Raw genomic sequence first — 16563 nt, 5'->3', positions numbered from 1 at the left:
GCAAAATCATTGGATTGATGTGATTCTATGCACTGAAATAAATAACAACAGAAAATGCCCATGCTTAATATTAGACTTGGAACTATTCTTTGTAAGGGTGCAGGATGTTTACCCAGCAAATTCTGGTGTTTCAGCACTAGCTTTGTATAATTCAGATTGTGTTACTTAGATGTTGTTTTCTTTTTTCCTTCCATTAAATCTTACTGTTTTGTTCAGTAACTTGATTTCCATACATTTCTTTATTAGACTTGCTTTTTATGATGTCTGGAGTCTTTCTTTGTAACTCATTACTCAAGCTAGCCAAGAGCTGCATGTTGTTTTTTCATAATACCTAGGTATATTAAACTGGCCTTTGTCAAAATATATGCAATCTAGGTTTCAGATGTTTCTCCCCCTTACTCCCAAGTTAATTTGGGAAAGGCAGCTTTTAATACATAATAAGCAAAGAATGTTTTAATACAGAATAACTAAAGAATGTTTTGTGGGTAAATTACTTCATTGCAATAACTGAGGAACTATCATATCTATTAACTATTAAAATCATTTTGTCAGAAGGTAATTTTATACTGGTTTTCAGATGTAAGGATATACATTGTGTGTATTTTTCTAACCCAAATAGGGGGTAAGTTTGCCAATTTCTTTTACAATTGTTTTTAGCATTTAAACAGAAATGTTTGTCTTTTGTTAGGTGTTTTTGCATTGCTGCAGGCATATGCATTTTTGCAGTATCTGAGAGACAGGCTAACAAAGCAAGAGTTTCAGACCTTGTTCTTCTTGGGCGTCTCACTGGCTGCTGGTATTGTATTCCTGAGTGTCATCTATTTGACATACACAGGTAAATAAACATGAAAACAGATTCTCTTTGGAGCAGGTAACAGGTAATCAAAATTTTGGCTGAGTCAAAAGTAGATGTTGGTAACCTCAGAGCAAACCAGCACCCATATTACTTCATGTGTCTGTGTGCTGGAATTCACTCTGAGTTCTGGGCTGCAGGATTCTTTCCTGGGTTTGAGGATACTGGGAATATTTAGATTTATAAATCAGCTGAAGAGCTCAAATAGATCATCAGCTGAAGAGCACAGATATCAATATCACGTCAAAATACCAAGAGCGCATTTAGAATTAAAGAACGGGAGAAGATGAGCATTATGAAACATGTGCATGCAGGACTCATTCCTTCATTACTGAAAATAAAGTGTGCACATGTACATATATTTTGCATGCAAAACTTTGTAGCATCATTGGAATTTTTCCATCATACATAGTATGATGCAAGAAGTCAGGTTGGAATGAGGAACATAACTATAGCAAAAGCCCATTAGGGAGATAAGCATAGTTAATCTATTCTGTATAGCATTGATAAATCAAGATAAAGTTAGCTACTTTATTGAATAATTGAACCTGATTTCTATATTACTGAAATTAATGTATGTCTGTAAGTTCCTCTTCTGTGGTTCAGCTTCCAATCTTCAAGACAGCTCTACTCAGTCTCACAAAATTAAGCTTGTTTTTGCATGGTTGAGTTCCTCAGATGCCTCACTGCCTTTTTCTGATTCTGATTCTTTAGTCATCTACCTCCATCCTTTCTTCCTCCAATGAAGAAAATGTCACCTGTTTTCCTATATAAATGTCACCCATGCCAAAACTGAATTCTGCTTGGTATAAACTGGGTGATGTTAATATATACCTCATATGTAGTTATGTTTTTTAGAGGGGTTGGTTGGTTTAAAAAAGAAACAACCACTTTCTTCAAGTTTAACTTGTTTTTATATTAATGGAGTTCTTTCTTGTACTTCCTCTTACAAGTGTTTCTACAGTAGATTTTTTTATGGTATCAGCTGTTTTTTGGACATTTTATTGCAAGTTTTATTTTAGTTAATTATGATACCATTATTCCAAAAGATTACTTAGCATCAATATTTGCCTTTAAGTCTTCTAAACCTTGATGGTTTATAATTTGCTTTCCAGTGTGAATGAGCAAATCCTACTAATATTTGTAAAAAAATAAATAAAATTTCAGACTGGCATATCAAGATGTTTGGCTTCTAATCTCAATCTGTAGCAAAATATGTCTTATGTTGCATTTCTTAGAAAGTGTTAGCATCCATTTCTGAGATTCCCCAAGTGTCACTGCTTCACCAGACAGAACAAACCTGATTGCCTCAGTTTTTCCTTACATGCTGTGTGATCCAGGCTGCTGACAATCTATCTCATGGCACTCAGCTCCCCCTGTGTTTTCTTAATAATCCTCTTGCAGCAGGGTGCTAACATCTGGACCATGCATCCCAGGTGCAGCACCTGGAAGAAGGAAATTAATGTTTTGGATGTTAGTCCTGCCTGCCTTAATGCTCATCAGTCACTCTTCTTAATTTAGCATTATTCACTGTTTTCAGCTGTGATATTTTAACATTTTTCTAGTCAGCCATCAATGGGACACCAAGCCACTGAATGCTATGTAGTATTTTGAGCTTAGCAGTACAGCCAATTTTCAGCATGTCCAGTTATTGTTTATCCAGGCTGTTCTTCAGCTTACAAATGAGAAATGAGAATGGTTTAAAGGGATTTAGTGATGTATTTCAGGATTTTCTCCTTCATGATCTTTCTAGAGACAGAGGCTACTGGCTGGTAGCTCCCCTGGGCTTTCCAAGTGGTGTAGCATTAGCCATTTTCCAGGCAGCAAGTGCCCTCCCTTATCACTCTGATCAAGATCATGGATAATTATCACAGCTGCCAGTTATTTCAGCACCCTCAGTTGTATCCCGTGTGAAACTGTGTTCTGGATGCATCCAGAAAAGACCATAGCCAGATGTTCCCTATCTGCTGACATCTCATTCTTACTTGTGTGTGCAGTGGCTTAGGAGCAGGCTTTGCATTCGAAGACTGAAGGGGAAGATGACTTGGCACAGAACATTACACATATTTAAATGCCTAAACAGAATATTGAACAAAAATCCTCAGTCAAATAATATCATTTGTATTTATCAGTGCAAAGACTTACCACATCATGCAGAACTCCTTAGCTAATAATTAAAGGGACATAAAGTTCTCATTTTGGATCCTCATTATCTGTATGTAGAGGGAGCTAAAAGAGTTGCAAGGAAAGTAGAAATAAAACTTTAAACTTTCAATTTTTGTCATCTCATAATGCTGATGTTTATAAATATGTTTATATATATAAGCTTATCAGCATGTCAGATGGCAACTTTTATATTCTGTATTGCATATAGATACATTAGTAGAGAAAAACATGGAACGAGTGTTTTGTGTGTTAATGTTTTGGCTATTGGTCATTCCTATTTTTTTTTGCTTAGCCATTTGAGAAGAATTAAATACTTCCTTATCAATTATGTTTTCTTTTTCTTGTACTTCTTTACAGAACATAGGTTGCTATCAGTCATTCTTTGAGAAATATTTTAATTATTTTGCATCACCTTGACTTCTGGAGGTGTGTATGTCTTGATACTGAACTAGTCCAGTGTGATCTCATAACTAAAACTATGTTCATGATTGGTAGACTTCCTAAGCTACCTGATGCAGTAAGGCCTAGTTCACATATTCTACACATTTAATGAAATTTCTTCTGGTATTTAGTTTTGTGCTGTCATTTAAAGGTGTAGACAGATCATTGCATTTAAATACCTAGGCAGCAAAAGTCTTTTCCTTTCTTCTCATTTTCAGGTTATATCGCTCCTTGGAGTGGCAGATTTTATTCACTGTGGGACACTGGGTAAGTAAAGATAAAGGATAATCTTAGCTATCAATAGCATTCTACTGAAAACTGATAATCTTTTGTTCTCCTCATTCTCAAATCCATTTAGTATTTCAGTAAACAAGAATACAGTTGATTTTGATCAGTTATCTAAAGAGAACATTGGTAGTAACTGTTGTCTTTGCAACCATTTTATCTTAATCACAAATTTATTGAATTTCTTGCTTCTTTGGAAGTCTTTGAGTATGTTAATTGTATGTTTGTCTATGAAACGTCATCTCAGCATAAGATAACCAAAGGTGGTATCAACACTTGAGGATACATTTCAGAATTACTAAGAACCTTAAACTTACAGTGTTTTCATTGCGCAGCATTGCACGAAATCACAAAGTTGTTACACATGATCTTGCATGGTGCCTGTTTATTATGTTCATACATCTGTTTTGTGTATGCAGATGTCTACTCTGAACAGTTTTGGTTTATTCATGTGTGTTTTTGTAAATAAATATTTCGGTTTAGTTAACTTTTAAAAATCCAGCGTTCAGTTCTTTAGTGGGACACTTAAATAATGGACAGTATGAATAAAACCAAAGGTATTTTGCAGATAAATGTGTTGAAGGTGGGTTTTAACTGGTATATTTTTAAGATTAAAGGCCAGGGTTCAGCTTTTTATCAGGCTTTGAAGGCGAGCTGAAAGAAGATTCTATACCAGCCCTGTAATAAATGTAGTAGAATAGTATTAGTAAGGAAGTCTCAAATTTATTTGAAAAATGTATAGATGTTGTTCCTTGCCTCTAAATGAAGCAGTCTGCCCATACATGTACAAAACATCAAAATTTTGAAGGCTTGTTTACATTAAGAATCACATTGTGTTTAAAACACGTCATTGCATTTTAAGTGAGACCTGGATATCAGTGAAGAAAACATTTGATATGCTCAGCATTTGGTCACATAGCTTCCCAGATTAGGGCTGTATGCAGAGCTGTCTCTTACTGTGGAACCCAATTTTGTCATTATCCACACTGAATGTTTGATGTGCTGTTTGGTTAACATGCATTTCCAAGTGTAGACAAGGCCTGATTTTAAGCACCTGAGAAAACGTACATCAGTAACTGGCCTGGTATTTAATAGTTGGATTTATTCACTAAGCAAACAAAGGTGTTTTGTATGGAGAAAAGCTTTCAGAATACAGTATTGAAATCCTAGGAAATTTACTGTCATGGGTGAGTGTCCTGCTGGAATACAACAATGGCTTCCATAGCTGTATGTTTTCCTTCTGGTAAAACTGGCTTCCTATTCAGCCATTATAAAACAAAGCGCCTACAATTCTCATTCTTTAATTAGTATGGAAATGATGCTTTATACTGATGCTTGAAATAGCTCTGCACAAAAATACTTCCTAAATACAATAAGATATGGGGACATCTTTTGGTACTTAAGTTTTATCAGGTTTCTGCTAAATAAAGCACTTAGCATTTTAAATTGCAATGCTTCCTTTGAAATGAATTTCAGAATTCCTAATGCTTACAAGTTTTAATAATTTTATCTCTTCAAAATAATTTGAACTGAATTTTTTTTAAAAAAGGTATGCGAAAATTCACATCCCGATCATTGCCTCTGTGTCTGAGCATCAGCCTACAACATGGGTTTCCTTCTTTTTTGATCTGCATATTCTCGTGTGTACTTTCCCAGCAGGGCTGTGGTTCTGTATCAAAAACATCAATGATGAAAGAGTCTTTGGTAAGAGAAAATATTTTAAAATCGTTTCAAACCCTCTTGTCTTCAACTTGATTCTGTTTTGGTTTTGTTTGCTCAAAGCTGGTTTATGACATGTTCAAACCTTTTCTAGAATGTGATATGTTTGAGGGGGAAATGTTCGAAGTTGCCTGCATGCAGTAGTATTTACAAGTTAATAAAAATGCAGTTCATGTGGAGATGGGTGGGTGGGTGACGCAGTGCCTTATTGCAAGGTGAGGTCAGAGCGTTTGTGCGGATCTGTTGTGTGGCTCTTCCATGTGTGGATTGCACAGCCCTCGGGGTAGGGGTGCAGTTTCACACCCAGGTGAAGACTCAGAGCAGCAACCCTTCCCCACACAGGTTCAGGGCGCCTGATTCTTCTCTGGGTACCTGGCAGTCATCTCACCACAGAGGATGATGCAAAATGCCTTTTCTTAACAGATTTTGAGCTATTTTAGTGAACTGAATCACTTGCTGTGGAGCAAGTGCTAGATAAGGCACAAGCCTAAGCAGAGGCGTGGGGTCTCCCAGTGCCAGTGACAACAAATTGTTTGTATGAAGCTTTACTTTGCGAGCAGACTGCTAGGGCTGTGAATGAGGCTTCTGAGGATGTAACTTGGAGTTGTAGCCCAAAAGGAGGAGTGAAGTGCACTCATTCTGTTATGGAGGCAGAAGGCTCCAGCAGTCTATTGGAACTACTCCATGAGCAACAGGGACATTTACTGTGTTCAATCCTGTGACTTTGGAGCATTTTGTTTACATGAATCCTTGCAAAAAGCAGTGCTGCAAGACTCCCTTTCAGCCTACTAATGCTGCATCATCTCAGTCAGCTTAAAGAGACCCATGAGTGAGAACAGAGAGCCATACCACCACACTACAAAGTGCAAAATGTTTATACAATGCAATTTCATAAATCGGTGCCCCTTAATGATTTCTGTGGCTAATCACAAATCTTTCACAAAAGTGTATGCTTGTGTCAAGGTGTAGCAAACTAGCAATAACCACTATTACATGAACAACAGATGTTCCTAACAGTGCATGCAGGTTATGTTCTTCTTGTTTTTTCCTCCTATGAAAAGTGTTGTGAATATTCCTATCCTGAAAATCCTGTTGGTTTTGTTGTTGTTGTTGTTTTGTTGCTGCTTTGTTTGGGGTTTTGGGGGAGGGAAGGGTGAGGGGAAGCAAAGGAAGAGAGTGGAGATAATACTCTCCTAGAAAACTTGCTTAGGAATAGGGCTTGCAGTATCATCTTCTCTATCTCTATTGTAATGTAGACAAGCCCCCAGTTTGTTCAGGAATGTTTCTAATTTAAATTAAATTTTGATGTTTATATGAGAATCTAATCCTTGCTCTTTGTTTTTTCAGATTTAATAACTTGTTTGGCCTTTCTAACCAAATGAAACTACCTACTACTCCAATAGTATTTTTGGTGTGTGATATTAAATTTCGCTAATAATGGATCTTCTGACACATTATTAATGAATATGAAAATGGAGTCGTGTTATTGTTAATAGTTATCAAGATGAGTTTCAGGAAGGACTTGAGGCTTAAAAGGGATACGCATTAATTAATTATCTCTGTAAATTAAAAAGCAGTACAAGATGCACTTCAGTCTTTATACACACAGATACTCGGCCCACTTCCAAAAATAGTTTTCTGGTGAGCATGCATGTGTGCAGTCACAGGGAGTGTTACTTTCTAAATGTCATCAGTAGGTTTCTTTTTTTTCCTCTGCAGTTGCTCTGTATGCAATCAGTGCCGTTTACTTTGCTGGTGTGATGGTTCGTCTGATGCTCACTCTGACTCCTGTGGTCTGTATGCTGTCTGCAATTGCTTTCTCTAATGTCTTTGAGCGTTACTTGGGTGATGATATGAAGAGGGAGAATCCACCAATAGAGGACAGCAGCGATGAGGATGACAAAAGGAACCCTGGCAACTTGTATGATAAGGTGAGGGGAGGGAGCAGAAGTTAGGAGTTTAATAAAGATGAGCTTTGTTATTTTTTTGAACTTTTCCAAAGATCTGAAATTTAGAGTAACAAAGTGCTGTTCTCTAATAGGCTGTAAGTGATGCTCTGAAAGAAAATCAGTGTCAGTAGAGAAGCAGTGCCTTCTAACTGATCAGCAGCGAGTCTTAAACCAGAGGAAGTCCACAGTATTGACACGGCTTTCTAGATGAGTGATGGCAGGCAGTTGCTTCCTCTCCTTTCATACAGCAGTTCTGTGTCACCCAGTGTCTAACTGCTTCCCTCTTGTATTCCCTCCTAGACAGAGTGAAATTAAAGAATAATGTATTTCTGGAAGGTATTTCTGTACTCATATTCCTGAAAAAGATGGTGTTACCTACTCATGTTTTTATTACTTAGCTTATGTTATACTAACCAGTGCATGAGGGTTTCTCCCTGTTCCTCACAGTAGACTCCAGTGTCCTTCTCTCTTCCACTCTGCCTTATAAAAGGGCATCATCTCACTAAGCTAAGTCATATAGTAGATTTTCTTCCTCTGAAAAGATTTTGGGGAATAATCCATTCTTTCAAGTTGCTGCATTGTCAAAACATTCTTGTGCATACCTAGTTAATTTACAATAGAACTTGGTTGATTTTTGCAATGTCCCACAGCATTTATGGAGTGCACGTAGTGACGAAAAGGCATTTCGGTTTCATTGCTATAGGTGATTGAATTTGCCATGACAGCTATGTTTGTGTTTGTTCAGGCAGGCAAAGTGAGAAAACATGTATCTGAACAGGAGAAAACAGAAGAAGGTCTAGGCCCCAACATCAAAAACATTGTTACTATGCTGATGCTGATGCTGTTGATGATGTTTGCTGTCCACTGTACGTGGGTAACAAGCAATGCATACTCCAGCCCTAGCGTTGTTCTGGCTTCTTATAACCATGATGGGTAAGTAGTGTCACAGGTTTGAAAATAATTATAGGGCAAAAGCATTTCCTGTTCCTTTGCATTTATAACTTTTGCTTTTTATTATATTAAGGCAAAATTGTCACCTGAATAAAAAAATTCTTAATGTTCTACTTTTCAAAAATACATAACATTTCAAAAAATACTTAATACCTAAAAGTAAGCATGATAGTTTAAAAAACTAAAAAAAAAGGGTATTTGGGTCATACAACTTGTTAATGAATATATATTCAACTGGGAATGCATTTAATCACGTCTTGAAAAGCAGTTTCAGCTTCTGGCTGTTCATCTGTCCGTGAGTTTAAGCTCATGAGTACAGGCTAGGGACTGAATGCCTCTTAGGGAGTGGAAAGCATAAAAAAGACTTTGTTTGTGAGCCCAGATTTATCACGATGCAGTCAATTTCTTGCCAATATTTGTACTGATGTGAATAAAATGAACTCTGTTTTCCAGCACTCGCAATATCCTGGATGACTTCAGGGAAGCCTACTACTGGCTGAGACAAAACACAGACGAGCATGCCAGGGTAATGTCGTGGTGGGACTACGGTTATCAGATCGCAGGGATGGCCAATCGGACCACACTGGTTGACAACAACACTTGGAACAACAGCCACATAGCTCTGGTAAGCATGGCAATGGTCTGCGGAGTACCAGCACCAAAGTGTCTACTTTTGGACAGATATGAAAGTGTAGATTGTTATTGAAGGATAGTATGATACAAAGAAACAGAAGTGGAAGGAGCAGGTATCTTGGCCATTATTTCAACTTTGTTATAAAGGTTGGTTTGGAACTAGACATGATCAATTCTGCTTTTGGATTCTCCATTTTGTTTTCTTGGAGTTTCCAGAACTTTGGCTCCACTTCAGTTTGTCGTATTTTCTTTGTGGGAGGATGGACAGCATCGAGTTGTGTAACCATTCCCTTGGAGACACATTATCCCCTTGAGATATACAAAAACTCACTGGTACCACTGCTTGGCTGGCACTGTCCAAACACATATCATTTCAGCTCAGCAATGCATTTGACTGGATTTTGAGTGGCACTATGAAAACCGACCGTATGAAATGCATTTTCAGACATCCTGGAAATCTGAGAAAGTAGCAATAGAAGTGTTGCAGACCTGAAGTGATTGTTTTCTCAAATCTGCAGTTTGATAAAACATCTGTACCTTTAATTTCTTCCAGTTCTGAAGTTTAAGGGTTGTGCTTGCCATCTAAGGCAGAGTGTTCGTTAGCATTGTCTATGTCTACAGAGACACTATCCTTTTTTCAAACAAAGGAATGCTCTACATTGTAGCCTTACTAGGTGCTGTGTAGTCAGCCATCACTCAGTGCCTGCTTCTTCCCAGAAGACCTGTGTTCTGTGATGTGGGCAGAGTGCCAGGAAGAGCTTGAGGAAAGTGACAAAATAGTTTCTGTCTTCTGTCAGTACCCAGAGCAGCAGTTGGACCAGATGTGCTGGCAAGCAGCATTCAAAATGAACAAATTAATTGAGTTATGCTTCGAGCATACAAAGTACTGTAAAAATGTGTGAGGTGAGATGCTTTTGGCAGTGGCAGGGAGCTAGAATCAGCCAAAAGAAAGCTTGGGAAATGGAATCAATGTTGCTAATATTAGTCAGCAAGCTTTCCCATGTAATGAGGCTTTTCTCTTTTTTTCTTGTTGACCTGCCAGAGTCAGTGTGTTACAGAGTTTCTAAACTGAATGTCTATCTGTCTGTGTTCATCTGCTGTATAGATAGCTCTGTTTTGCTGTTGCCAGTATCTATAGTACAGATGCTATGTCCAAACCTGCAGATCCCTTCAGGACAAGATGTATAAGGTGAATAGATGGACATAAAACAATCACTTGTATTTTGTACACACAGTACCTGTGCACATTACAGCACTTATTATTAATGGTGTTTAATAAAAAATTCTCCCCAGTATGACTGGAGAGTTGGTTAGCTTCCATTTGCAAACAAAGGGAGAAGTAAGCACTAAGTGTGTTTTGCAGCAGATCTCTGAACTTGCGTTCTGAATGAGGCATTGCCCTGAAATATTTGCCAGATGACTTCTTCCTGCACAGAAATGGAAATCTGCCAAATAATTTCACACAGATAATAGTCAAGAAACTGAGCTTCTTGGTCTTTTTGACAGATTGCAGCCTAAGTTTAGTATTTTCTAATTAAGTTCTTGACTTAACTGAATTTTACCAATTTGGATGCAGTATTATTTATATGGTAGTTGTGCCCTTCTACTACAGTGAGACATTATTATACTTTTAAGTACAAGAGATTCTATGGCAAACAGGACGACTGAACAGATGCCAGTTAGTGACCTAAGTGGATTTTTTAAGTGTGAAAAATGAACATTCCAGAAGATTTTTTAGATACAGCTTTAAAAAGATTTTCAGGGCCAAAACATTGGCTTGCCAGTGCTACACTTTTAACTCAAAGATAACTCCAGTCTGGTATTTTCTCTCCATAAACTTTCCCTGAATTCAACACCAAGGAAACCTGTCTGCTACTGAGTGCAGTGCAACATGGCTGCTTCAGTGGAGAGGGACAGAAGGAAGGAAAGGAAAAAAGGGAGGGAGGGGGACAGCAAAAGAACACCAACATCTCAAAAAATGTATTCATGTCAGGCTTTCTGTTTTGAAAATAATTTGCAATTAGGCATTTTCTGCCACACTAACTTTCTGGCAATGCAGCTGTCACTGGAGAAATCTATAGCTGCCACAAAAGGAAAGCAGTTGTTACCACACTTCTTACAGCTCATTTCAGTAGGCAGCCCTTCTCCTGCAGAGCAGAAGGCATTTCCATTTAGGTTGAGCTTTTGGCCTTCTAAATAAAGACAATCTGTTTTATTTACCTAGAAGGAGATTGTAGAGTGTGGTGGGTAACTGTATTTTTGGTCTTGCAGGTGCTTGATCTGAGAATGTGATCATTAGGCAGCTGTACAGATACTGAAGTTGTTTTTGCTATGATGCAGGTGGGAAAGGCCATGTCCTCAAATGAGTCGGCAGCATACGAGATCATGCGAAGTCTGGATGTGGATTATGTTTTGATTATTTTTGGTGGCGTGATCGGCTACTCTGGTGATGATATCAATAAGTTCTTGTGGATGGTGAGAATAGCAGAGGGGGAACATCCCAAAGATATTCGGGTAAGTAGAAGTGCACACAGGGAAACTGAAGGGTTCTTGGCTGAACGTGTTCTGTATTTTCACCTCCACTTTTTTTCTTTTTTTTTTTTTAACCTCTATTCACTTTGTTGTTTTTCTGGTGTTCATCACAGTGGAGGGAAATCTCTATTTACTGTAATTATTTGAAAAATATGTTAGGGTTTGTTCTTCTAGAACAATAGCAGTGCAGAGGCCTGCAGTCTGTAGCACAGGTTCTTTCAGTATTTAGCTATGAAAGGTCAGTAACCTCAAAAGCTTTTCAATTTCTTTTTTGCATTGTAATAAAGAATAAGGTATCTTTTATCATTCCTGTGTGTGTCTCACTATCCACCACTGAATTACTAAAAAACAAGTCAGAGCATTCAGAATGTTTAAATAGTTGGTGTTACAGATTTCTTCAAACTCTGTAATAGCAGGAGACAAGCTAGCATTAATATTTATTTATGTAGAGTTGAAGTTATTTGAATGTCTCTGATTGCAGAAGTCTGTAGTAATATTTGCTTAAGCCAAACAAAAACTTTCAGACAGCACAGGTGTAATGGAGAAGCTGCATGGAAAGTTTCATCTTGCACTCAAGGTGAAAACAGCAAAAAAAATTGCATGTACAAACTGTGCACATAGGAAGTCTACAATAACACACAGACCTTGTATATTAACAGTACGGTGCTTTTCACATTTTAAGAGCAGTTCTGGCAGACGTCCTCCAACTAGTTTGTATGTTTTCAAGTCAGTTTTCCAGTGACTGCTTACAGTAAAGTGACAAAATTTGTACTGAGACAAGAATAGGGATATAGAAAGATTGTTCCGCAGCATTTTAGGTTACAGTGAGGTAGTTTGTAACTGATTCTACCTTCAGTGAGCACCATCATACTGACTCAATCAGCTTTTAAGCTGCAGAATTCAATTTAGATTCTTTACGAAAGCTTTGTTGTAGTGGTGGTGGTGGTGGTTTGTTCTGTTAGTTTTTGTGGAGAAAGGAATGAGAAATTACCTTATGTAGAGGTTTAGTTTATATTGACTCTATCTTCTTTTGCTTTTAAAGGAAAGCGATTACTTCACTCCTCAGGGAGAATTCCGGGTAGACAAGGCAGGTTCTCCAACACTGCTGAACTGCCTCATGTATAAGATGTCCTATTACAGATTTGGAGAGATGCAGGTTAGTGCTAACTCTTCTACTAAATCATAATTAAAATGTGAGAATACAAAAGTTACTTTGATGCATTTTCCACTGTTTAGATTGAGTACAGCCCTACTAGTAGAATCATTAAGCAAGAAAGTAATCTTCACAAATTAATTATAACACCTCCAAACTACTTTCTGCACAGAGCCTTTAGGCAGAAGCAGTTATACTGCTAAACTAGACTGACACTTAGCTTTGTGCTGTCCTTTACTTGGTCTCAGATGAGTGTCCTAATTCCATTATGCAGAGCACTCGATAAGCTTCAATTCTTATGTGGTGGGGAGAATTTGTTGTTTATAACAGCAAAACAGAACTATTAATTATTGTCTTTGTTTAGTATCTGTCAGAAGCCATCCAATTTCTACCTAAGTCACACCAGTATATTAAGCAACACCATGCTATAACAGGGGGGAGGGCATAATTCACATAAACACAAAATTATTTGGATCATCAAACACGTATGTATCTAAATCGGCCTGCTTTGCTTTTTTCTCCTGTTCTCACCACCAGCCCTTGCTCCAGGGGCTCCTCATTCTGATCTCTTTGCACAAAAGCCCTTTATTCAACTACAGCTTTGAGGCCAGGGGATCACGTTCCTAACACAGGGGTCAAATTTAACTGATAACGCTAATAAGGAACTATTTCAGACTTGTACGGAAGAAAGATGGAAGACTGAAACTATTTCAATATGAGAGTAGAAAAGTACACATTAACAGTTGTGCCAAAAAAAACCAACCTACTATGAGCTGTTGTACCTTAGTCTTTCTCTGGAATAGTTTAATCTCTGAATGCAGAAGAATACAGAAGCTGTTTCCACTGAAGATACAAAGTGCTGTTTCCAGCATCAACTGTGGGAATGAATGAGACTTCTCAATTTTTACAGTTGAGAATAAGAGAATATTTTCTGTGTAGCAGTAACCAATGTAATAAAGGAAGTAGCATCCTTTGACAAGTGGAAATTGTTGCCACGTAGTATGAAGCAGCACAGTTTGTGGTGATGTGCTTTTGGGTTTTGTCTTGAACTAATACACAACTCTAATCTTTGTAGCTGGATTTTCGGACACCCCCAGGATTTGATCGTACGCGAAACGCTGAGATTGGAAACAAGGACATTAAATTTAAACATCTGGAGGAAGCCTTTACCTCAGAGCACTGGCTGGTTAGAATATACAAGGTGAAACAACTAGACAACAGGGAGACGTTGGATCATAAACTTAGAGTAACCAACATTGTACCGAAACAGAAGTATTTGTCAAAGAAGGTGGGTTCCCAGTGAAGTAACTCAGAGGGTCAAGAGAGGGCAATTTATTTTTAAGTCAATCACATAGCGGGTGAATTATGTATTTCCACTAGCCAGAATGTTACGGATACTGTTCATGTTAGTGTCCAATATCAGACCTGCCTGCTGGTAATAATTGTTAATTTACTGTCTGCTTAACTTACAAGCATGTGAAGACACAAGGCTAGATTTTTTTTAGGCAGAATGCTAACTGGAAATAGAACGTGTCACTGGCTGTTACAACTCCTAAGTCTTCATGTAACTGGAAGTATAATCTCTAAAGTAAATCAATTCATGTTTCAGTAACTATGGCTCACTAAGTAAATTATGTGGAAGTTGCTTTCTGACTTTGTTTGAAAGTAGTGATGCCTAGAAGTTTAAAAATGGCACTTTTGTATAAAATAAATTAAATATGAAACTTTTGTTGATGGAACTTAAGTGTCTGGCTGCTTACTGTTTGATGTCATCTTAGTGTTAGTTTGGCGTGCTACTTCAGCCTGCTAAGAAGGATTTGTTATCAGGGAGCTCGGGAGAATCGTAGCAGCAGCCCTGTCCTTCATGGCTTCTGACCCCTGTATATACTAACACACGTTGCAAAAGGAATCCCAGAATCCTGTCAGAAAGAAACGTGTGTGAATTAGTGCAGGCAGTAAACATACATACGTCATATAAGTACAAATAAGGAATGTTAGAGGGGACTGGTAAAAATGGTAAAAGTTGCATATTTTAAGTGAAATAAGGCATTTGAGAGTTGCCAAGGAAGCTAGTCTTACTTTAAAAAAAAAAACAGAAGTTTTTCTGTGCCTGACATACAGTGTAGCTTTTGCTTGTAGGTGATAAAGCAAGACTGCAAGTAGTAATTGTAAATGCAGTGACCTCACTAGAGCTGCGCATGTGCTGGTTCTGTCTAAAGGCAGTTTTGATCCAGCACCAGCTGTTGTAGCACCAACTACTAAAGGATTTCCCATTAAGGAATGAGTGAACCAGGAAAAAGCCTGGGGCTAGTGTCTAAACTCAGATTGCTTAAGCACATACTGAGGGCTCTGCAGTAGCTGAGGGTTTCAAATGCTTGCTTCCTTACTGGAAGTCCAGTCCTTCTCCTGTCACTCTTCCACAATAAGGGTGACATTGCTCAAACTCACCAAAGTAGTAACTCTGAGTATTGTGTTGATATCTCACTTTAAAATACTGTTATTTTCAACAAAAAGTTAAAAAGTCATCTTTAATGGACATAATGGAGCCTGCTGCTATGCATGGCACATTGCAGCAAGTGTGGGAGCTGCTCACTGTGCAGCTCTGCTTGCCAGGAGTTAACTATTTATTTATGCATTTGAATTTAATATGAGCCCAGACTAACATTAATACTTCTCCCCATCACCACCTTTATTAAATAAAAAGAAGAAAGAGGAACCTAAAACACACTGATAAAGATCCATGAGTAGAAAGCACTAACTAGCCTGCAGGCAGCTGCAGATTAAAAGATTAAAATAAGATTGTGCAGTTTCTCTTATTTTTGAAAAATATTTTTTTGTGCAAATGTTACTATCTACCTTGCTCACTTCAAACAGAACCAAATAGGGCAAAAGATGTAAGGTGGTACTTCCAAACAAAACTAATGTTCTCTGTCACTTCTGCTCTTTGGCCTATTCAGTAGAGCTTTATCACATTGGTTAATTATTAATTCTGTCTCAGCTCAAGCTTTGAAAATAACTCTACAGATTGTGTATATGCAGCTTGGAAAAGTACAGCACATACAAAAGTGAATGCTGGGCATGAATTAACAATTTCAGTTTTAAAAATAATAAACAGGTAATACTTAGTTGAGGATTTACCCATTAAGCTCTTTAAAAATAAATCTAATGCTCAGATTGAAATGCACGGCATTAAAATCGCGGTCAAGATTAAATCATTAACTAATACATTGTATTCTGTTTTTCTTTTTAGACCTCCAAAAGGAAGCGTGGCTACATTAAGAATAAACTAATTTTAAAGAAAGGCAAGAGACCCAACAGGAAGACAGTTTAAATACACTGTTCCGAATGCTAATACGAAGCAGTTGTCCTTGAGATAACCGGTCTTTGCCTTTAGCTCAAGTCATGTTTCACAGCAACATGAGGGTACAGAACCATCATTGGTCCAGATTATTGTACAAAATTTTCAGGCAATGTCTGATTAAAAATATTGGCTTATTGAGAACAGCTGTTTTAGATTTGTAATGTGAAGCAAGACAGAGCTGCTATTCAAGTCTAGCAGCGTTTTTTTTATTGGTACATATTATCCTTCAAATCGGTTGAGAATTTGGACTGACTGCACCAAAGAACCCTGTAATTTGGTCCTTGGCACATGCATACTTGTCAATCTTTTTTGGAAAACGTTCAGCTGAAGAGCAGCAGCATGTAAACTGGAATGGTTAAATCTAAAATGACTTGTTTTCGACAATTACGAGGAAATAAAGCTGTCTTTGAAATTAAACTTTCACAATAAGTTCCTCCCATAATTACTACTCCATGGGTTCTTCAACCGTCCTTTCCTCTCGCTGCAGGCTGGTTTTGATCTGGGGTATAAGAAGCAAAGC

The 16563-nt window shown here is 37.7% G+C and overlaps 1 protein-coding gene across 1 annotated transcript in view; it reads left to right on the top strand.

Moving 5' to 3' along the window:
• The window catches only part of STT3B (STT3 oligosaccharyltransferase complex catalytic subunit B), a 49663-nt gene extending 33479 nt beyond the window's left edge, over positions 1-16184 (top strand). Inside the window, exons 7-16 of the mRNA XM_031590259.2 lie at positions 689-835; positions 3679-3727; positions 5295-5449; positions 7184-7395; positions 8159-8346; positions 8818-8989; positions 11338-11511; positions 12572-12685; positions 13758-13970; positions 15933-16184. Of these exons, the coding sequence (XP_031446119.1) occupies positions 689-835; positions 3679-3727; positions 5295-5449; positions 7184-7395; positions 8159-8346; positions 8818-8989; positions 11338-11511; positions 12572-12685; positions 13758-13970; positions 15933-16013 (1505 nt within the window). The 3' untranslated portion in view covers positions 16014-16184. The remainder of the gene's footprint in view (positions 1-688; positions 836-3678; positions 3728-5294; positions 5450-7183; positions 7396-8158; positions 8347-8817; positions 8990-11337; positions 11512-12571; positions 12686-13757; positions 13971-15932) is intronic.
• The last annotated feature ends 379 nt before the right edge of the window (positions 16185-16563 follow it).

The sequence above is a fragment of the Phasianus colchicus genome, chromosome 6 (assembly GCF_987193195.1).
Source record: "Phasianus colchicus chromosome 6, bPhaCol1.hap1.1, whole genome shotgun sequence".
NCBI lineage: Eukaryota > Metazoa > Chordata > Aves > Galliformes > Phasianidae > Phasianus > Phasianus colchicus.
The sequence above is the reverse complement of the archived record's forward strand: the minus strand, read 5'-3'. Positions and strand labels throughout refer to the sequence as shown.